Source organism: Neodiprion pinetum, chromosome 4, assembly GCF_021155775.2.
Source record: "Neodiprion pinetum isolate iyNeoPine1 chromosome 4, iyNeoPine1.2, whole genome shotgun sequence".
Classification (NCBI taxonomy): Eukaryota; Metazoa; Arthropoda; class Insecta; order Hymenoptera; family Diprionidae; genus Neodiprion; species Neodiprion pinetum.
In genome coordinates this window covers 7009626-7033634 of record NC_060235.2, presented here as the reverse complement: position 1 = coordinate 7033634, position 24009 = coordinate 7009626, and the positions used below count along the sequence as shown (strand labels likewise).

General features: G+C 38.0%; 1 protein-coding gene across 9 annotated transcripts in view; it reads left to right on the top strand.

Annotated features, from left to right (window-relative positions):
* Positions 1–24009, top strand: part of LOC124215857 (disintegrin and metalloproteinase domain-containing protein 10) — a 350156-nt gene that overhangs the window by 212764 nt on the left and 113383 nt on the right. For all 9 annotated transcript variants that reach the window (XM_046619705.2, XM_046619706.2, XM_046619700.2 and 6 more), the window contains 2 exons: positions 6683–6851; positions 13535–13656. In XM_046619705.2, the coding sequence (XP_046475661.1) occupies positions 6683–6851; positions 13535–13656 (291 nt within the window). The remainder of the gene's footprint in view (positions 1–6682; positions 6852–13534; positions 13657–24009) is intronic.

Sequence of the window (24009 nt, the reverse complement as noted above, 5' to 3'; positions counted from 1 at the left end):
TTTGTTTTCTTTCTAATTTTTGCTAACATTTTTTAGAAGCGTTTTACCTACCTCACCGAGCGAATATAAAATCGTTACGTATGATCGATGAATAACATTTTTTTTTTTTTTATGAATCTGTTAAACTCGTTTATTATAGTTTACGTGACGATTGTTTTTCGCGATACGTATAACAATGCGTGTGAATGTGTTTTGTTACGTTGCTTTCCTCTTTTCAATAGAATACAATACACTAGAACTCGAAAAGAAGTATGCGAAAAGGGTGCAGTGAGTTTGAAATCGTATTGCCGGATTCGCATAACGGAAATTCGTGACACCGTGCGTAATTGTTCCTTGTACAATGAACCGTTGTCGTTAAAATTTTACCACGTAAAATAAACTTTAATTTTTCGAAACAATATTCACCGTCCAATTAAAATCTGGCGGTAAGGAAAACTGCAATTTCTTTTTCTCGGTAATGTTTGAAGGGGAAAGGGGGTGACAAGTCGATTAAGTCATCGCTTCGTATAATAGAAGCCCCTAAATTGAAAAGCACTTCAACGCGGGCCGAGCCCTTTTCCAATTAATTGCGAAATAATTATAGGTCACAATGTAACGAGCATTTTCACTTTGATAATTTAGTCGGTAAAATCGTCGAGGAGAGATCCTTATTGGTACAGGGTGCAAAACCAGGCAAGTGACGCATACATATATATATATGTATATATACAAAAATAATTTATGCGTTAAAAAAATTGGCTTATAGCAAATTAAATTGAATTTCACACGTGTTATTTTTTTGTGTGTTACTTCGATTCGGGTTATTTCTACTGGTTCATTTGATCCTAGTTCCGATGAACAAATTTCAATAAATTAACATGTCTGTACACCGTTGCTGCGGGCTAGAAAACTTTGCAGGGAAGAATAAAGAGTAACGGCAAAAGTTGGAACGGGAAACGGATTGCATTTGCACGTCACGTCACGTCACGACGATGACGGCGATGACGTTTTTCCAGTCCGTATATGCTTCGCTGGTTACGTCCAATCGCGACTTGAATAAACCGCTCGGCCTTTAGTGATTGAGGGGCGAAAGCGCCGATGCCGGTTGTTTTTCTCTCGACTTTCACGTTCCTGGATTCATATTCCGAAATGCGTATCCTACTGCACGTTGAACGGGCTATTCATCGAGCACTCGTACAGTCAATGACTCCATGTTTCATTTTCTGTTTACTCCGGTACGGATTGAAAAGCGTTCCGGCAACCACATTCCACCGAGTCACCGTTACACTCTCGGTTTGCGATCTGAAAAGCCGCTTTTCATTCCACTCAAGACCACCCTGATAAATCCCTCGCCTCGCGGACAGTCCTCCCCGTAGACCTTTCCCCGTTACAGACCCACCGATTTACAATTAAAAAAAAAAAAAAAGAAGAAGAAGAGTTTTGAAGAATCTATAATTGACGATGAAAAATTTTCGCGGGTATTTATGTGCATAATTCGTTGGAATTCTACATCAAACGATCGAAAGCTTATTCGTATTTTTATTTGTTTATTTTTTTTTTTCAAATGGGTAGAAACTCACGCGAAATGAAAAAATCTTAAGCGGTTTTGTTGCAAATTTGTCGCACTGTTTTGTATTGTTTCGAAATTGCGTGACGAATTTTTTTTCAACGAAATCACAAAGTTTCAACAGCTTCAACGAATAAATTGGAGAATTTTTTGACACCTTGAAAAAATGAAAGAATTAGTTTTTGATGTATGTCGATAGGAATAGAATAATTTCATCTCCATGTGAGAAAAATTCGACGAAAAAGAAGTGTTTGTCGAAATTCTGACATAACTTTTGTGTTGTTACTGGTGAAAATTGAGGTTGATTGTCCAAATATCGATACGTTTTGAAAATTTTATTAAAAGATAATGACACAATAAGAAAAGCAATTGTTATATTCGTCAGCTACACACTTCAAACACTCTGAGGTATTGAGATTCTCTCATTTCAAATCGTTTCGAAATTGTTAAAAATCTTGTAGATTCGATCTATTCAATTGTACGACGTCTTGTTTTATTCAAAATACTATGTTTTCTAGAAAGTCACTGGATTGGATTTTTTTTTTCAGGCGTTAATACAATATTGCCATTTCTTGACCGTAATCAATTATATCGGTGCAATATTGTTAAATCAAATATTCAACAATGCCAACGAGATAAAACAAAATCTTTCGTTTGTTTCGTAGTGAACAATGATCGGAATAAAATGAGCCAGCACATCGTGAAATTTAATGATCCTGTTAAATTTTTAACGAATATCAAACGATTTGAAACAAGGCATGGATGGATCTACGATCTTTTTTTCATAATTCCATTATTGTTTACATGTTTCTTGGTTTTTCACGGATCTTCGTAAATGAAAAAAGAAAAAAAAAAGAAAAATGTACCAATTCGGCAAAACTCAATATTTCGGGTGTCTCGTAATAAAATTAATGAAAAGTATCGATTTTTCTCCAACGAAACTTCTTCCCGGTTGAAAATCGGGCTCGAGTTGCAGAACGAGGGCAGGCGTATAATTAAGTTTTCACTAACGAAATCTCGCCCACGAACGCACATTTTCATACACTATATACACACGTACGTACAATATATATTACAGATATTTTACCGTATCATACTTTTTTCCGCAATTTCTTTTTTTTTTTTCTTTTTTATTGCTCCTCGCCCCCGCGCGCAACGTTATCTATGTAAAAGTTTATTCCGCGAGATTTTTACCCTTATCGCGGCAAGCGGATCGAGGCCGCGGTGGTGCCTTTGTTTACAGCTAATTTAGCATAACTTTCGCGTGTCCGGAAACCCGGTAGAAACCACGCAGCAAGTGGCGTCGTGGCAAAGGGGCCGCGGGGGTGGCTGCCAGTTCACCTTGGCTTTTTTTTCGCCACGCCGCTTCTGTTACAGCATGGCAGGCCTGTCTTATCTTCATCCGAAACCCAACACGCACGTTAACTTTTGACAGCAAGGAAATATTACGGGTTTTTGGTGTATATGCGGTAAATGTATATATATATATATATGTATGTATCTACATACATACACACACCTATCTTAACCAACCCACTCGCTTCCGCAAAAGCTCTTATATTCTCATTTTACCCGGTACTTACGGCTTGTTGCCAATGAATTTTTACTCTATTTTATATAATTAATTAACCGCATGCACGTTTACCTAGCGTTGAAAGAAAGCGGTTAAAAATTTACTCTGGGAATACACGCCCAGGTATCGAATTCCGTAATTGAATGACGGGAGAATTTGATTTTCTTGGAATTCATAACGATGTAGTCTATAAATTTGAATCGGTATATTCGTCAACGAGTTACAAAAATTCAAAGAGCAAAAGATTTTTTTCCACGTGTTATTTCCATGCGATACTTCGATCGGAAAGCCGACTGTCTTAAAGATGATACACAGAGAGCTCAGATTTTTCGGTAATTATTTTTACTTCAATTTGAAAGCATTCAAAACCCCTGGCAGCATTAAAATTCAAAAAAACACCCTATTAAGGATCACTCTAACACACTCTAACGATTCAGTGATTTTTCACTTGTGTATACACTGATTTTTTCCAATGGTATACTTATAACTGATTCACATTAAAAGAGTTGATTTTCAATAACGATAAATTTTCCACACGCTCACAAATAAATTTTTCTGTCAATTCAATCAATCTTACTTGAAAAAAAAAAACCCTTACATTATGTTGGGGCTTTGATATAAATCGATCATTCGTAGACGTTGATTGTTTTTTATCCATTTTTTTAAAAATATATTTATTGGAAATTTCGATTAATCGCTTATTAGACCCATTGAATTAATTTCTTTTCGGATCTCATTAGCCTCCTGAATTAATCCAACGTACAGACCTAATATATGTATATACATCTCTATTGAATAATTTATCTAAGGGAGCAAACTTCATTTTGTTAGACTATAATTTATATACATACATAACACCTAGTCTGCGAATAAAATTTCGTTCAACTATGTATAAATGAATTGACTAGTTTATAATATTCGGATTGATTTAGATATTTTCTTCGCATTTAGAATTTCGCTATCGAAGTCGCAAGTACGATTCAGTCGCGGATCCAATACCTGTTTCTGAATTGAAAGAATTTTCACCCGGTTCCGTCTCTCTGAAATTGATTGATTGAATTTTCTTTTCTTTTTTTTTTATCCGTAAATTGAAAGAAAACGCAATTTTGCAACGCGGCGATTGATCGCGACAGAGATTTTTCACACTTCAGCACGTATGTCTATATATATTTATATATGTGTATACATGTATATATTTATGCAGGTGATGTATTATAAGGTGTCACAAGCGGACCGACGTGCTGAAATATAATGCCTCTTTCAAAACTATAAATATTTTTGTGACGTGTGAGAAAATAGAATAATAAAAATGCACGCAGCTCCGAATGCGAACTTTGGTTCTCTGCTTTTTTTTTTTTCTTTCTTTCTATCGATGCAGGGAAGGGAAAATTCACTCCCAGAATTTTAACCCTATTCGAGGTGTGAAAAATTTTTCTAACACCGTCTGACGGCTGGTGATTTGTTGAAAAATTGACGATGTATTCTGAATTATTGTTTCAATTATTCCGCTGCATATGTATCGAAAAGAAGTGTCAGAATCCCGCCACTGTTGTTTTTTTTTTTTTTTGGACAATTTTTCAAACAGGTCAAAAGTGACAGTTTTTCATTAACAGTGAAAAAAAAACCCTGTATCGCGTAACAAGCAAGCAAACTCGATTTTTTTCGGGCTGAGCGCAAGTTTGCAATACGAGTCGTAGGTGAAGTCGAAGACGAATAGGAAAGGAACGTTAACTCTTTGTTGCACACGATTCTTTACATAACATGAGTATGTTGAGCGTTTTTTCGCGAAGCACGAAATTGAGGTTAGGGTCGCGTAATGTTAGATTTATTCGTGACAGCGCATGCGCGCAGTACGGAAAAGACCACTTTCAACTTCTAGGACTCAAAAGTGCTATTTTCCGTACTCCGCTGATGCGCATTCGCAGACTCACTCGACCGTCATAAAAACGGATACTTTGTGTATGAAAAACAGGCATAAAAAAACGCGTAAAACATGCTCGCGTTGTATGAAAAAAAAACAAAATAAAAATAAAAAAGCACCTTTTCGCGTTGTTCTGACAGCCGAGGAGCAGCAGAGCATCATCAAGCGGACTCAGCAATCTGAAATCGATATTCTACCCAGCGGCCGTAAGTTAGTTATATATATATATATATATATATATATATATATATATATATATATATATATATATCTATCGATGGCCGAAGGCACTATTGTCCGATTGTTCATTTCACCCATTCATCACTGGACTCTCACAGTCCACTTGGATTGTTCGACGTTTGTCCACGTTTTGTTCCAATGCAGAGGCAGATAGAATAGTATAATGAACCTGGATTTTCATTTTTCCCTCCAAGCTTTTCCTCCTCCTCTATTTTCCTCGTTCAACACTCCAGCTGTGCGATACTTTCTGCAGTTGTCGGATCTGTTTGAATTCCAATTTTTTAACTCTACAGAAATTTCGGAACAAAATGAGATTCCAATGTGTCCATATGATAGTTTTATGAAGTAGAAGATCGAGGAAATTTGATAATATCGTTGATATACTTAGAGAAAATTCATTTCATTAGAGTTATCTGGAAACGTTGGAGGAAATTCAGTATCATTACAGTAATTATCAAATATTGTTGCAGTGATAAGAAAATTTGACACTCGTTACCAGTAAATGTTAAATGTGATCATTGTTGTTAATATTAATCCCTGCACCAAAATTGATTCATGAAAATATAGTACGTGTGATTACATCCGAAAAGAATACATTCACGTATCAGATATTTCAGTTAAAGCAAGAAAACTCATTTTTATTTCGTACGTGAAACCATATTTTACGGTCAGATATAGCAAAAAAATGAAAATATATTTGAGGACTGTACAACAGTAACCATCATCAGTTTTTTTCTTTCCAGTGTAAAACTTTTAATGAGTCGAGGTAAGAAGAAATTGAGTCTGTTCATTGATTCGTCGTTTTATTCATCCAAAATCAGAAAAAAAAATATTCAGTGGAAAGCAAGGCGAACAAAAATACCTGAATGTTCTTTTTCAAGAAGTATCAAACGTTGAAAATTAAACATCGTCATTATGTAGTAATGTAAGAATCCTGCGTAGGATTAAATGTATTGTTAATACTAAATTAGGTACACTAAATTTTTTAATTTTGGCACTCGTATAACACACACCTTAGGATATGTAATTGTAATCCAAATTTGGCTGCTTTTTATAGAGTTGAAAAAACTACAACTGCAGAGAAAAGTAAACATAGGTATAAATTTTGAACAACGAGTTTATAAATTGAGGTCTGAAGGCCCAAAGACAAATTGATCGACGATCGACTTGTAAAAAAAGTGGCATACTTTTCCCTAAAACCAAGTTTTCAAATGAATATCGCGGCCAGAGTTGAGTCGGAAATAAAGTCCTACATGTAAGACAGGAATAAAAGTCGACTTTATTCCCTTGTGACATAATGTATTATTTGTCTCCGATAAATCTGCCGTTTCTGATATCTCTGTCATAATTACAAGCTAAAAAGCAACGATCTGATCCGTACCTTGGTGCTTGTCTGTTTCAGGAATAACCCAAGGGTCGTACATCAGAAGTTATGGACCAGCTTGGTACGACACGTCGTCGCTGCGGGAGCATCACGGAGGCAGATGGCGTCGAGACGCGGTGGATAAGGACTCGGAATCACCGGGAACACCGGAACGGCCGTTGGTATTGCGTCTTGAGGCCCTTGGCAGGTGGGTATCTCTTTGGAGCAGCAACGTCAAGAGCACGTATGCCTGCATCTATGCATGTTTGACAACCCGTCACGCCGGCAATCTCTTGCTCAATAAACAAGACTACGCAAAGACGACGCGCATATATATAATATGCGGCTTTCAAAGAGCCGGCTCACATGCTGCGCTTATAGAGACGCTTTATCGCTCGCCCTCGCTACCAGCATTATGCATTATACTCGGTACGACCACGGATTTTCAACATCACCGTACGAACCTCGCGTTGCACTCCTTGAGATCCGTCTGTCATGTCACAATCACACCCAGACGAGAATAACCCTTCTGTGCGAAATACTAGAGAGAGGGAGGAGACGACGGGGGTCCAGATTAAGCGTGGATCCAAATTGGTTTTCTAGAAGCAGAAAAGCTTTGGGTCTCATCTTTTCCAGGAAACATTCATTTGGGAATGAAATCGAGTACTTCGATTCATCAGGATTGATTTATAAGGACTTATAACTCGGCATGTGATCTTCCTTGACTTACAGTATTATCCCTGATTTTCAATGATTTCCTAACGTTCTATGAAATTTTTTATGATTTTGGAATTTGACAGAATCGCAGAAAGTCACGTATGATTAACTCTTTCAGTCACACATTTTGCCACTCAATGTTTTGGCCTCTATTTTATTGCACGGGGTTTTTTGGGGTCACCGATCACGAATCTGAAGTCAGAATTTGATGGTTTCTAAATCCAACCTGACGGATCCGATATGGTGATATAGCCAAACTCCGACTTCAGATTCGTGATCATCGATCCCAAAAACCTCCGAGCAAGAAAATTCAGGTCAAAATATTCAGTTGAAAAATGTGTGACTGAAACGGGTAGTTAGTTTTGATACCATTTTGAATTGATACCATTTGGCATTCGCAACGATGTCCATTATTTTCAATATTTTGCCACGGGATTTATTCAGCGCTGTCATTTGATTACAAGTAATCCGTAATAATTTCAATAATTTCTGTGATTTCGATAGATTCTTCGTTGTTTCGAAAGATATTTCAGTCACTTAAATTCCTTGAATTTACAATTTGAGTTCCAACTGTTAAATTGTACATCACTTCCTTAAGCGAATGCATCATCGGAGGATCGTGCGTGCATCAGGATACGGATCACGCCTTTGTCATTTAGGACAAATTGATGCTCGCTCACTCGGTGCAGCTGAATGATTTATCACCATGTAACTGGAAGCTACTCTCTGCTGCAGCACGACGCAGTCGGAGTATTTTATGACGTGGAATCATGATGAATTATGAATAAAGCTTCGCGGGCAGAATCTAGAGGAAGATCACGTGGGTCATGGGTGGAGTCGGAGCGAGTGAAACCTGTCCTGTAGTGGAACCATGATACAAACGATGTCGTGGTCGGAAAAGGAGTTGTAATTTCGGGGGCTACATGAGCTGCATTTATGACACATGCGTCAAATAACCACAAAGCACAATCAATCGCGCTTCCATCGTTCGGTGACGTGTTGGATCGTAAATGTATAAAGAAGAAGAGAAAGGTACTCTTTCTCAGGCGATTTGCTGCCTGAAAGTAATCTTCAATACATCCAACCCCTAAATTGGTATAGGCCGTGACAAGGAATGAAGGTATCTTTCCAGAACCGTCCAATTTCTTCTGGAACAATTGTACGGAGAACGTTCTTTTCTGTTTCTTAAAAAAAGAAAAGAACAGAAAATGAAACTATTCTTCTTCTACTTTTTCTTCTTCTACTCTCCAAGTTTGATTAGAAACAATTCCATGGACAGAAGTTACCGCCCGAACTCACAAGTTTGAACGTTTTTTGCAAAGTGTCATTACGTGACGGAGAGGAAAATACTCACCTAAGTTGAAGATTCTTCTCGAAGTGGCTATCGCACAGAAATTATTTGAACGCTCATTTGACGGTGCCAAGTCTTTTACTTTGAACAATCACTGCAGAACGGATGAAAAGGATCTTGCGTAATAAGATCCAGGCATGGATACAAGAACTGCTTTCACTTTGACTGGCTCTATAGGTACCCAGAGTTCCTTTTCCGCTGGTGAGCAGCGCACCTCGATAAAGCGAACAGTTCTCAGACTGATTGCCATCGAATAACTTGGGAAAAGGACTGGTTCTTTGACGCATTGGATTTCAGTACCAGGGTTCAATCCGTAAGATTAAAATCCATGCGGTGTAATAAACCACTGAGTATATATCGACCTGGGAATATGCGCTGCACTGCACCGCAGATAAGGGACAGATATGGGATGCAGATTATCGACCATGAGGGCTGCAGACCTTGCCTTGGCTCGTTCAGCCTAGGCAAATGACCCATTTGATTGACCTCGTGTACGAGTTACGATGAAGGGATGAACCGGAGAGAAGGGCGATGACGAGGACGAGGATGTGGAACCGGAAGTGGATCGTATCTAGACCGCCGAGTGGTTGCAGCGTAGCTCTTGGTTTCGGAATATCCCCTGCAGAGACTGTCGAGTGCCTCTGCTTCTCGATACCTCAGGCCTAACCCATTAGCGATAACTAGGCGGCTATTATCTATGCACTGCTTCGGTTTCGCTGCATATTAATTTGGCACAGAGTGAATGTTCAGTCTCTGCATTGTTAAGGGGGGTAACCGCTCTTGTAGTCATGTGTAAACCATAGAAAAATCTTCTCAAATCGCTCGAGGTCACGTGAAGTCGTGCGAAGTCACGAGGTCAAGAAGTCATTTGAAGTCACGTGAAGTCTTTGAGACCTTACAGTCAAAAACTCAGTTGAATTACTTTGAATTACTTGAGGTCATAATGTCACTTGTAATCGTTTGAAGTCTTGCGGAGTCCTGAAGTCAGGTACACTTAACTTTAGCACTGGTCGTCATTGAAAACTCCTGTGAAGTTATGGTGTCACGAAGTCGAAAAGTCAGTTGAAGTGACATTGAGTCACTCAAAGTTACTTAAGGTCACGAAAACACTCGGAAGTCATTTGCAGTCTCGGTAAAGTCCTGAAGTCAGGTTCATCGAAACTCAGTAGTGGCCATCACTTCGATTTCTGTTCAATGTCTCTCGTTTTCTCTACATTTGTGATATAGCACTGTTTCTCAGTATAATACACATTACACGCATACAGCGACATTGTCCTTTGTCTGCAAAATCAAACCCCCTATCGCGTTTCGCATTATTATATATTATACATCTGCCGTCGTAATGTTCAATTGACCCGAAACCTTGAGGGCTGATCGGCCAGGGTGAAAGTTGAATGAAAGAGGGAGAAAAAAAAAAAAACGAAAAATTGCTACCGATAAGAGCTAGGACCCAGTCCATAACAGAGAAGCTTGGGATATCTTTCCTCCTCTCAATATCTGTAGAATCTGAACGCGTAGTGAGGTAATTTCGAGGAGCTCTTCTTCAGGGTATATCGACTTATCTAAACAAGGGCCATCCTGACCATGTGACACTCCGGCGATCTTACAGTTTCCGCTTATCTCTCATCGCGCTGACGTGCCAGTTGCAAACGGCCAGTCCCGATTATCAGCAATTTGCGTTTTGCCATTCTGCACGGCGCTTACACACTCGACTACGGAGGTTTGAAGCGAGGAGTACTACATCCGTGTACAGAAGGTATCCGTAAAACAGATTACAGTCAAGATGGCGTTGCTGTAACATGACGTTCACATTTAAAAGAAAGCGCGAATTGGATTGAATCCTGATCGCTTATTAACGCGATTCCGGTGACTTGTTGAACCACTATTTGTCGCTTTTTCGCCGACACTTTCGAAGTCGCAAACCCATAGGAGATACTTCTCCGTAAACTCGACGATATTCCTGATCGATCCATAGGAGGAGCTGTAGTGCAGTCGCGGGTAAACATTTACCACCTGACGTCTCGACGCTGCCAGTCGAGTGCCGCATTACGGGAGCTTCCTTATGCTCCTAGCATGAGGGAATAATCCCGGTTTATCGTCCTTGCTTAGCCGCGTGCAGCCCGCCCCCGACATCCTGGCTTTCTTATCGTTCTCTCCTCCCATCTCCTCTCCTCGTCTCTACCCGGATCCACTTTCGCCATGGTCTTACCGATGCGAGACCAAAGCTTGGGCGCGCGCACCATTCCATTATGCGTGCAGTGTGTGCGGGTTTAGTCGCTGCGTTATACACACCGTGCAGTTTCTCAGAGAGGGAATTGCATCATTCACGATACGCCGACTGCCTCATAACGTGATTTCAAACACCAAGTGTTCGTGCATGCAACCTTTGGGAACTCGGCTCTGATCTCTATGTGTTAGTCTGTGTATTGATCGGAGACCCTTGCACGCCGCTGAGACTAAGGATAAATCAATTAGTTACGTAGAAGGCTTAGCGGGTAAGATTAAGAGCTTGTTAACCCGTACGTATCTATATACGTAAATTATTCCAACCTGCATGCACGCTCCGTGAAGAGATTGCGGGGCTGCTGTCAAGAAATCCATACTTTTTTTTCTTCAATCATTCTATTGCCAAATATTATCGCATCAACTGTTCAGCATCACTTTATTCAGCATACTGTTTTCTGCAAAGTTAATGTAAATAATTTACTTTTTCTTCAATATTGTCAGTTCAACACCGCCATTCGTTGATCACTATCAGTATCGGTGCAATGTTGCGAAGTTAAATATTTAACTATTAAATTAAATATTTAACTAAAGTTTCTATGACGACCTATAAACTGTACGTACCTACAACCTTTAACTGACAATATTTCAATTTGATGTAATGATTTCAATTCATATTTTAGATTTTGTATCTTTGTATAAAAAATGCAGGCTATGTTAGTACCCGGTGTATCGGTTTGTTATTTAGCAAGTATCGAACGGTGCATTTTTTAAATTCATTTCACGTCTTCTCGCGGCGAACGCAGGCGAGAAACTTTCTACCTTACACTTTATATATACCGTCAATTTCTATGGTAATTGAAAATTTCCACGACTTAGTACATGTAATAATATACATTTATATTATGTACATACCTCAAATACGTGAGTATGAATCGAGTAATAACCTGCAGGTGAAGGTATCCAGGGAAATATTATTACCGAAGAAACTCGTTACACTGCACAGGCGGATTTAATTAATTCAATCTATCGAGCAGGGGGAAGGAAAAACGGCAAAAATGTATCTGAAACAAGTTGGATTATTACAATCGGCTTCCGTATTAATTGGAGCTTACCGTTCAATATTATTGAACGTGAATAAAAACCTAAGCTCGAAGGTAGGAGAAACAGTTAGAGAAAGAGAGACAGCGGGGAAAGAGAAAAAGAGAGGAAAAGATTACGGTCGGGGCATCGAGACGAGTTTCCGATTTATTTTTCTTTCCAATTCCTTCTATTGTTTCTTTTCCTGGGTATACAATATACATATATATATATATATATATATGCACATCTTATACGTGACTTAAATGTCTCCTGCAGAGAAGAAGAACCATAGCAAACACGTACAAATGGGTATATATATATATCTTACATAGAAATCGTCTTACCTGCACAATTAATTGTAACGAGGAAAGCTATTACGTGTCAGATTACATCGTGGGAAGCAAGCAACGTCGAATCGATTACCGAGAAAATAAATTCCCCGATTTTTCTCCAACCCGTCTCAACATCTTGCAAACCTCGGTATTCTCTCATCGTTTCAACAAGGTCACATTTTTTGTCTCATCTACTCACAAGATTGTGCATCTATTGTACAATATAAAAATCTTTCCAGTCCGAGGGAGAATGTTTTTTGTACCACGAAAACTAAGGCTTGGAACTTGTTCCAACTGAAATAAAAAAAAAAAGAAGTAACCTTCGTGTAAATTGGTAGGTTTCAGAACATGTTTGTAGGAACTTCTGCGCGGAAAAAAAAAATCACTGTCGGATTTACAATTTCTCTGGAAATGTGAGAGATTGGCGGAGTTTTTTTGTCGAAGTTACTGGAGAAATATTCTGAGTTACTAGATAGGCAGTCTAATTAGCCAGAGAAAAAAATTTCCAGTAACAAAAATCGTACTAATCGTGAACGACAAAAATGCGCCAGTACCCAAAGTAGTAGAGATGTAAAAATAATTCTTTCCCCTTTTATGCAGGGTTTCAAACATTTTCACGTCTCTTTCAAAAACTTGGAAACACTTGTTTGTTTATAGTTTCAAGAACATTTCAGAATTTTTTTGCTTATAATTAATAACAAAACGGCATCATGACGCATATAAGTAGCGAGTGACCACGTTTTCAATCCATTGACGCAGATTCCTCGGTCTAGATTTTTATCCGATCGACTTGAAATTTTTGACACAATCGTTAAATCCTGCTTATACATTCGAGGTCGTGGCTAGATTGTTCAATATCAATTCCAAAGCTTTTTTTTTTTTTTTTTTAAATAAAATGTTTTTTTTTAACAATTCGTTGGTCGAAAAATGAAATTTTTCGTTCGTAATCGTATAACTCGAAAAATTTATTCTTATCTTTTACAAGTTCAAATTCCTCCTCGAATTCAAATTTCTCCAAGTGTTTTCATTTTCTTTCATGTAAAACTCCAACAGATAGGTATGATTTTTGTTGATGTTGATGTCCAAGCTGTACCTCCCCCCCCCCCCACCCTCCCGCCGCATGATCGTAATGTAAAGCGTGATACGATGGGAACGAAGATTAAAGATATATGTCGAATGTTGCAGAGTGTTCAAGATGAGGCTTGTAAGGGATGTTGGTCTGTTCGCGTCGGACGCCGAGTTCGAAGGTTCAAAAGGGCGGCTCATCGCCTACAACACTCAGCACGCCTACACAGGGACACTCGAAGGTGAGTAAACTTGCCAGTTTTGACCCTCGAACAGACCTTCGAATTTTGTCTATTTTGTCTCCTTCTAATTTTATCCGAATACAACATATATATATATATATATATATGTACATATAAATAAATATGTATGCGCCTGCGTATCGCTATGCGAATGTTCTTTGTAACTTTCCAATGCGACGGCTTACGTGCCTGCGTATCCAAGCTTTCTGGATAATTATTAATCCCGCAACGCGCTGGTCGCTTACTCATTATACCGTCAAAGAACCTGACCATCACGACTCCTTTGATGACGAGTCATACATTATTCATGGGCGCGCAGGTTTACACTCATTGATTGAAACTATTCGCAACGTTACACGGTTTTCATTCATTTGAGTTATACTATCGCATGCTTTGATTAAATATCTGCAATACACGTTATTCCACACTATGAGTGAAAACATTTCGGCGATGTGACAAACTGTTGCTGACTATATTTGGTGCCGATTTGACATAATGTTACAAGGCGTGAAGTGAAATTTTTGCAGATTTTTCGTACCGCGATAAAAAAATTTTATAACAATTATCTTCGTTATCTTTTGGAATGTTTGTAAGTAGAAAAATTACAGCTAAAATAAAAAGAAAAAAAAAAAAAATTGCAAAAATTGCATTCCGTACAGAATAATATTCTCAAATAGTTTGCCAACTTACATAAATTTTTTCATCGATATTAGGTACATACGTAAGAAATATTTACATGTATACGTAGCTATATGCGTATAACAATTATCGTCACACCGTTTTCGTATTTTGGCGGACGTCGCGATCGCCTGACGTATGATATAAAAAAATTATTTATAATAATTCGTAAAACGGGAGCCAAGTGTAATTTCAAAGAAAAGGGGGAAACGCTGGAGAGGTGGAAAAATTATTAATATGAAAACCTAAATAAAAATCATGGTTAAGATTAATGCTGGAGGATTGAGCCGGCGGTGAGGGAGGGGAGGAGGGGAGGGCAGTCGACTGTGTAAAAATTCATCTCGTATAAATTTCACACTCAGCGAACACTGCACTGCGCAACACGCGGCGATGAGTCTCAACGTGCCTTTTTCACTCGGTGGAGATGATCTCAATAAAAATAATAATCCAAAAGAAGAAGAAGAAAAAAAAAAAGAAGGGGAATCGAGATGTGTGTAAAAAGTATTCGTCGTTGCGATTATTCAGTATAGATTGTTTCGGGAAAACAAGGAGTAAAAAACATTGCCCTAATTTTAAAGAATTTAATATACTCGCAGAGCTTTCGCGCCAATTCGGCCAAACATGCTTGAGCATAATCATGTTTGATTTTGTTCGAAAATTTTTACAGAATTGTCAGAATTTTAAAACAATCAGCTGGATTTGTTCAAATTTTTTATTCAACTGGTTAATTATTTATAAATATTTAGTTATGTTGAAAACGACCATTTTTCAAATTCATCAAAAATTGTATTTCTTATTTCAAACATTTGAAGATCGGTCAAATAGAGAAATTGTAAAAATTCAGCGTGCTGTTTTACAGTTGGGAGAAGTGTGTAGAAAAATTTGAACAAAATCAAAAATGGTGATCGTCGATTGAATGCCCCGTATAAAATTGCGACAGAAAAGAGGATACCTTGTAATTTTTAGGCTTTGTTGTTATACTCGAGAGTCTGCCGTTTTAAAATAGTACATTATGTAACAAGGGAATAAAGTCGAAGATTATTCCCGCGGGTGAGTTTAGTGCCGGCGGTAAGCGAGGAAATGATCAACATTTATTCCCTGTTATAGGATTCAATTTCCGACTCAACTCTGGCCAAATTATTGACATGAAAGTATTTTTCTTTCACGCGTAAGTGTGATCTATCAGTCTAAAAACTATAATATATTCGAAAGCTTATAACAATACGAAGAGATGTAGTTTAAAATGGAAAATAAAGAGAGAAAACCAGAAAAAAAGTGAAAAATTAATTTGCGGGAAATATAAGGTCATATTTCCCGCAAATGCGGAGGAAAACTGCTACTTTTTTCCCTCATTGGGGGAATAATTTGCCACTTTCGTCCCGCTTTTCGGCGTACAAAAAAGTGCACGTTATATGTAGTTGAGTCGGGATTAAATATAACAATACGAATCGAACGAGTGGTGGCTGCAGGATATACCGTAAATTTGCTAGGTTTTATCTTTGATTACTTTGTTGGATCGATCGATCACGGCATGCACCTACATCGACTAACACCAGCATATATCTCTGTGCGTCCGTCATCGATCATCCCGCGTGCCGGCAATAAGCTCAACACCCCTATTACTGCTTTTGACGTGCGCATCCAGGTGTGCATTATATCACATCGCATCGCGCGTTATATTCTCCCGGAGGTTGTTACATAAAGGTAGGACGATACGCGTCTGCGAAGGCAAGATGCCACGGCTAGTTTTTAATTGGTTGAAGTATTGATTTTACTACAGATAACGCATCGTTGTGTTCGATGTTTTTTTTTTTCTTTGTTTTTATTTTTCGAAAAATTCTGTAAATTAACGAATCGATTTTTAAAAATGAAAGAAAACGAGGCACAAGAAAAAAGACGATAAACTTTTTTAATAATCTATAAATTAATATAATTCTTTGCCGAAGGGAAATTATTTTCAATATTTTCTTCCTCTTACACGTGACGCATGAAATTTGCGTGATGAATAATTAACACCTCGCGGTATGGCGGGATTATTTGTTTTTTTAACATCTCACACCATCCCCGTCTGTCATCGCTCGATCCTGACCTTTTGCCTTCGCGTAATTAGCAAAGCTTATTTTTACACGGTTATGTGAATATCTGAACACACACACGCACGCACACACACGCACTGTCACGTTGAAACGCGATCGATGCACTCCCGTTTCGCTAACAATGCAAATTCGACGCACGCGTCACGCAGAGAGCAACCTAATTGATGGGCACTAATTACCCTCAACCCACCACCACCCTCCTCCCCCTCCTTCTGTAACGCGTAATCATATTGAAATATGTTATATAGAACGTGTGCATGATTGGCTGATCCGTCGCGATTTAAACGCGAGTCATCAACTGAACGACGCGATTCCAATCACGCGAAGAAAATTAGTTTGTGCGGTTTGAGGAGGTTATAGTTGCTGCCTGAAAGTAAATGCTTTTGCTTATAAATTTCGTTAGGAGATGGTCGTTTAGTTAATGAATTTTTGTAAACTTAAGCTACGGGAATATTCTTGAAAGCACAAGAATAGAAAATATTGGAAGTATTAACGAAAGGTTAGTAATCGATGTCGATTCGTTTCTGATCGCTTCTGAATCGATGAAAATATTGCATATTTGTTTCATTTTATTCTACGAAGGCTCGTTTTATTCGGAAGACTATATTTTCTGTAAAAACGCTGAAACAGATTTCCTTTTCTTTCAGTAGTCAGTTCGAAATTGTTATTTTTTTTTTAAATCGTAATCAACATCAATACAATGTTGCAAAATTAAATATAATTTACAATGCTGACGCAATGGACAAAAAGTGTTTTAATTAATTCATGAAAGATAGTCTTGAAGGAAATAAGCCATCGTAGAGTTTAGTCGAATGATACTGCGGAATTTTTTACTATTTTAAAACGTTTTGAAATCAAGCATCAATATCTAAGCCTTCTTATAAATACTTCAAAATTTTTCGATTTGTTACTAACAAATGAATCTACGCTACAGCTTACGGAAATAATAATTTGTGATCTTCCAATAGAATAAATAAAAAGTATTTATTTTTTACCAACGTGCAATATCTCAACAATTCAAGGAAAGGCTTTATGATCAGAATTAACGTACAATCTGATGAAATTCTGGTTTTTATCTGAATTCATTGATTTTGGGCTCATTTTTCTCGCGGAACAGATCCTCATAAATTGTCAAATTTGCTGTATCGAACATGTGGAAATCTATTTTCATTTATTTTCATGACACAACTGTTGAAAAAAAGTCTTTTCAAACAATACTTGAAAATATCCATGCTAAAAAAAGAGTCGAAATACAACTTCGTTGCATTCATTTCGAAATCATACAATAGACTTGTTCAATGGAAATATGTTGGGAGAAAATTTCGACTTACTCAATATATTTTTTACAGTTTTATCGATTTTACCTAACAATAAGACTTTTATGATAACTGCGTGTAAAAATTTTGAAAACCTAAAATCAATTGATTTTGTGAAGTTTGATTTTCCAAAATCATTGCATAACGTACCATAAGAACAAATTTTAGGTTTTGCTTTTTCGTTCATATCATTAAGCATTCGCACGTTTTACAATATTCTGAGTCAAACGAGCAAAATTGCAGTTTTTCTCGTAACGTTTGTTTGTCAATTAGACATCAAGTTTATTACTGATAATTTATACCTGCGGTAGGTTGAGTTTTGATTAATCACGTCTGATTGTGAGATAGTCATTAGGAAAAAAAAAACCAAAACAAAACGAAAAAATTGATACAATTAGTATCTTCGCTATCACCTGTTTATTTTTCTCCAGGTAAACTTTTACGCGTAGATTTCTAATTCAATCTTTTTTCTATTCGTAGATTACCGACATGATCGTTGCTATTCGATATTAACTAAAACAAACATGCTAATCTAACTCTTCACGAAATGAATTTATAATCGTCTAAGATGGATAAAATTAGCAGCAATCGGCGTACGTAAAATATTTTAGATTGACAAGAGTCAAATATTCTAAAATCGCGTTAATTTGAACCGCGAATTTCGACCTTCGGCCGGCAAGTTGGCAGAGTTCCAATCATTAATCTTATGAGTTTGTTATCACCCTCGATATATAATGACGACGTCATCCTTTTTTCGACGAGAATATTCAGACACGTTTATATAACCATATAAATATACGACATGTATGCACGTTTGTGAAAGTGTGCGATTCCAATGCCATCGCGAATTATGGTCTCCCCTGCTTTTATGGTTGAACTTTCAAATCCCGAATGTATATACCATATATATTTACTTATTTACGACCCCTTCTTCTTTTCCGTCTGCGACAGAAACTCGTATAATTTATGTTCTCCGTGTTCGGATTGAGGATTTTCCCCGTACGAATCGTTATTCTCGTAAGTACATACACAAACACAAACTCACAGACTCACATGCAGCCTGTAAATAAACTTGGCATCATTTTATACTCGATTTTGTAATTAAACCGACTCTCGTAGCTTCGCCGGTTGTTAAACAGATCCTGCAGTGTCCTCCCATAAAAGAAGCGGACCCGTTTTTTTGTATTTATCTTGACTCCGGCCCGACCTTCTTTATTTTCGACCAATTCCCGGGTGTGTTCGAAACTTTTCAACTCAACCACCAAAATGTGGAAATTGTGAACGGATTAAGGCTCATAATAGTGAACAAGATTCACGATGGATATATAATAACAAAAATAATATAAAAAACAATGAAAAATAATGAAATTTGTTTCATGAATTCTGAAGATACTCATCAGTCTAAGAGTAAGGTTAAAAAGGGTTTGTGTCGCAGCTAAGTGTCGGTAACTGTGTCGATGCAGGAATCTGTGTAGAAAACTTTCCTTGTATACCTACTGATGGTTTTTAGTTAACGAATTGTAACTTTACTTTGTTGAGTATAATTCGTTTGATGTTTAAAAATATTCGAGTAAATAGTCGATCGGAAATCTGACCGCATAGAGCCGAATTTATTATACAGAGACTCTTCATTGCAAACTATTCGCTGAGCGAACGGTTTGAAATTTTTCAACTGCGTCGGATGTACGTTTATTTCGCGTTTTGCGAGGCAGGGAAAACAATACGACGAGAAGGCGAGAAATTGAAGAAGAGATTGAAAATTTTTTGTTCCATTTCCTGTCATCATTTTTTTCCGCGTTCCTTCTTTGAGAAACATTTTTTTAATCTTCCTTCGCCTCCGAGTCGCACTCACTCTCTGCGGCTTTGTGCCTTAATATATATACCCCCCTGAGTCACCCAACGCTTTGTCCCCGACGAGACCTTACGACAAACCCCTTTCCTCGTGTCATCATCCACCTTTCTCCCATGCATGCATAAAATAGGCGCAGGAAGGTGGAGTAACAATGTGGAGGAAAGATCGGAATACTCAAAGGTTACAAATGCCGAATTTTTGAAAACGTGTAAATGTATTTTATCGCAGGATCATTCAAAATGTTCAATCATAAAGTCAAAGTATGAAATACAGAAATTGTGAAAGGGTATAAAAATTTTTGAAACAAGTACAGGAAAATCAAATTTCAATACTTCTTGCGTAAGTTGAAGGGATATACCTCAAAATCGCAGGTTATTGTTTGTAAATTGATAGTCAGACAGTAAGATAATTACCAAGTAATATCAAAGGCAGTAATATTAATGTATGAAAAAAAAAAATTTTACTAATCGACATCATATTTCTTGTAAGGTTGGTAAAAATTTTTTATAACCATGCTGAAATACCTGGAAAATTCAGGGAATTTCAGATTCCGAAAAGCTTCCAAACCCCGAAAAACTGCACCCGATTAGCGCTCCGCTAATCGTATTACCGTTTCCTCTGTACGGTTTTTTTTTTTTCTTTTTTTTCCTCTCTCGCCTGGCACGCGAGGCGCGTTTCACCGACTGATTCTCAGCTTGACGGGATAATTTTGGAGCAAAAAAAAAAAGGACCAGGTCCTTTTATCTCAACGCACATGTGCACCGCGGCGTGTTTACCGCCTTTTTCTCCCTTGCAGCCCGGAAGTCCGGGGATTAGTCGGTGAAGCGACGCGGTGCGATTGAATTGGCTCGGAAAACGGATTGCGAAAAGAGCCGGGGGTGAGTTCAGCGGTCCTCGTCGGGGATGGCGAGGAACACAGACTCGGCTACGTCCTGATGGGCCAGTAAAGCGTGTCTCGGTACACGGGAAGCACATTAACTCAATGAGTTAACCGAATGCCAAACTTTTCTACGATTGGCACCGACGGATGCTTCCATTGCTGGCGAACCGTTTTCCCTGTCCGATCCTCCATACCTCAACCCGTTTTCTGCCTTTTTTCACCACCTAATTTATCGTCAAACTTTTCGACTCGCGCTTTCTCTCGTGACTAATTTTCTGTAGAGTTGCGAAAAATTTTACACAATTTCTGCACACTATGACTTGTCGGCGATCACTTGCCGTTCTCGAATGAAAATAGTCAGAGGATCTATAAACAAAAAAAAAGGATCCAGCGGAAAAGCTTTTTGAATGTATTTTTTTTTTTTTTTTGAAAACGATGGAATCAGAAATATTCGTTTCATTCATCTGCGATGCGTTTGTCATTCGATATCTGACAGTTTTCATATCTTACAAATCGAATTATTCTAACGCGTCATTACAAAAAAAAAAATAACAGATTCATTCATTTATTTACATCTGCGACTGAGGAGTAATTCTTAGGTTGCAGTTTTTGATTATTACACAAAATATAATTCATCGAATTCGATGATTCAATGAATTTGATATTCGGATTGTGAAATTTATCCCTGTACTATTGTAACGCGAGAAAGAGACCGAAAAATAGAGAGAGAGAGAGAGAGAGAAGGAAGTTTGAAAGAGAAGCGAGAAAGTTGCTTTTACTCGGTATATTTCTTCGTTCTGAATATAGTAGACATATACATTCTATTCTATATTACAAGGACGGAAAGCCGGTAGGCGGAAAGCAATATTTCACAATATTTGACATGCATACGCATGCGAGCGTATTATATATACCTATATATATATATATATATATATATACTATGTACTGCACAATATACCTCAGTATATATGAAAAGCAGGAAAAGTTTTTTTAACAATAGATCTGCTGTGGTTTCTGTGAAGCGAGTACGTTGAATAATAGAAAACAGTTTAATTTAACGGTGCAAAACTAATTCTAACCAGACACCATCGCGATTTTTGATTTTGTATGGCACATTCTATGCCCGCTTGACCAGATTCTGACTGCCATATTCAATTTGCACGAAAATTTTTCATAGTCGAACATAATAGTTGAAAAATGTCGAAGAATTTAAAAGTTGCGAAAATTTTTTTCAATATCGTTTACACGATGAAATAATTTGTTTCCTACATTTTTCTTAGCAGTCCGAAACTTTCCAATATCTTATAGAATTATAGAAGAAATTTTAATTTTCATTCCAGGATTAGTATTAATTGATTTAGTATGTTACCAGTTTATTTTTGAAAAACTTGAAGTAAAATCGTATTTTTTGTGCGTTGAAAATTTTCGAGTACTCTAAAACAAAAGATAAGTAAAAAAAAAAAAACAATTTCGATCACAGCGTTGATTTTAAAATTATCCGAACAAGTAACGGAATTTTCATGAATTTTTCAGGAATATTAAAAACGGTGAAACTGTAACAATGTTTAAATATTCATAAGTCGAAAATCGTTATGTGAAAATTAATGAAAAAGAAAAATATTGGATTTAGAGACGTCGTACGATTACCTAAAAAAGTTTCGACAAAATTAAAAATAGTCGGGTTTAAACCTCGTTGAGTTGGCATGGAACGACCCTGTGTACACAACCCTACGGAATATTTATCAATTAACGAAGAGAGGCAAAAATCACTTCCAACGATATTTTTCGAATTAAAATCTCACCCGTAAGTTTTTAATCTCGTAGCATGTACTGTAATGTACCTATAATATAAACGCTACGGCAGGATGGATTAGAGAAAGAAGAGAGAAAATCAGTCGAGAAAAGTAATATAATAATGATAACACAACGGCGAATCTTTTTCGTTGGAAAATTGATTTTTCTAATACGCGACGACAGGCTCAAGAGGAGGGGGGATGACGAGGAATAAGTGCTCAAAGGCCCGTCCTCTGTTTGGTCTGGAATTTGATACTCGGTGTGGGTACGTCAAATTCTCAGCTTACCAAATCGCGTCTGAAACTATGACTACGTATACATGTACAAAGATATGCACGAAGACCTTCGTCACTGTCGTCGAACATCCCCTTCGTACCGACTTTCATTCGCGGCACGCGTACGTATGGGACCCCAATTACTTCTGTCTCGATGATATCATTCAAGGTCACCTTCGGAGCCGCAATTTAGACACAATACCCATTCGCTCGGAGGTATGCGAAACCCTTCGCAGCAGCAGCCCTTGTTACTATGTACCCCCGTCATACCTGCGTAGGGTGAAGAGGCATGCTTCAGACTTCCGCGAGACAAACAGAAACTCGGAGATCGGGATGGTGATACGGAGCGATGCCATACTTGTTTCACCTTCTTCTCAAACTCTGACAGCTCCTAATTACCATCGTCAAAGGGCACCGCTTCCTCCGCTCTGACTCTGCGTAGTTGCCGAACGTTGGCGAACAATCGTGAGGCTAAATTGCGCACCGAAATCGTTTTCAGAGTTCAGAATGTAACGGTTTGGGATGCTGACACGTCGTCTGATATGGGATATTCCCCTGAGGCTTGTTTATCGAGGAAAGAATTCTATTTTATCGGGAGGACACGGCGAAAAGCAACAGATTCAGCTTTAGAGTGCGCATGCGCAAGCTTTGGGGAATTTTCATACAGGCTGGCCACCTAGTCGAGCTTTAACTGCCAAACGTGACTTACGGAGGTTACGTGCGTGATGCGATTGTTTTTTAGGTTAGACAGATCTGAAATAGTCGGAAGGCATGGAAACCTATTATCGTTAATTGATTGATGACCGACGACAGCTTACATGATTTCAAATCGCCGCTTGATACAGGAAAGTTTAACATTTCATGCCTCGTTTCCGGTGAGTTGGCTGCCCTGCCGTGTTGTGAAAATCAACAGACTCAGCTTCCGAGTGCGCATGCGCAAGCCTTGGGGGATTTGCATTCAGGCTCGTTTTAGGTGAGTTGGCTATCCTGCCTTGCAGACGAAAATATACTGCGTGGTTCGATACTTCAAACCAATAAACTTCGATTATATTGCGTAAGCGCAGTCACTCTGCGAGTCAGTTTTCGTTCCTTTTCGAACAAGTCGAAAACAGTGTTCGAGTAATTTTAGAAGTGTTGGAATGAATTTCTTTCGCTTAATCGAAGCACAGTTTTTTGTTTCATAGATACCTGTAAATTGCCGATAAGTTTTTCCTTCGTCAACGTGGAACATAGTCCGGTCAAAATAGGTCGGAATTAAAAATATTCCGAACTCACATCTGAAGTCATTTTTGTGCTGCCAAGAAATTCTACTTACCGACGGAATCTGGGGAATTTTGGTGAATTAATTCCTTTTTTTTTATTAATTTTTTAATCTGATTCCGTTTCTAACACACGAGGACACAATTCGATGTAGAATTTTCCTCCCTACACGATGGTCGAGTTATTTTTCATCTATACG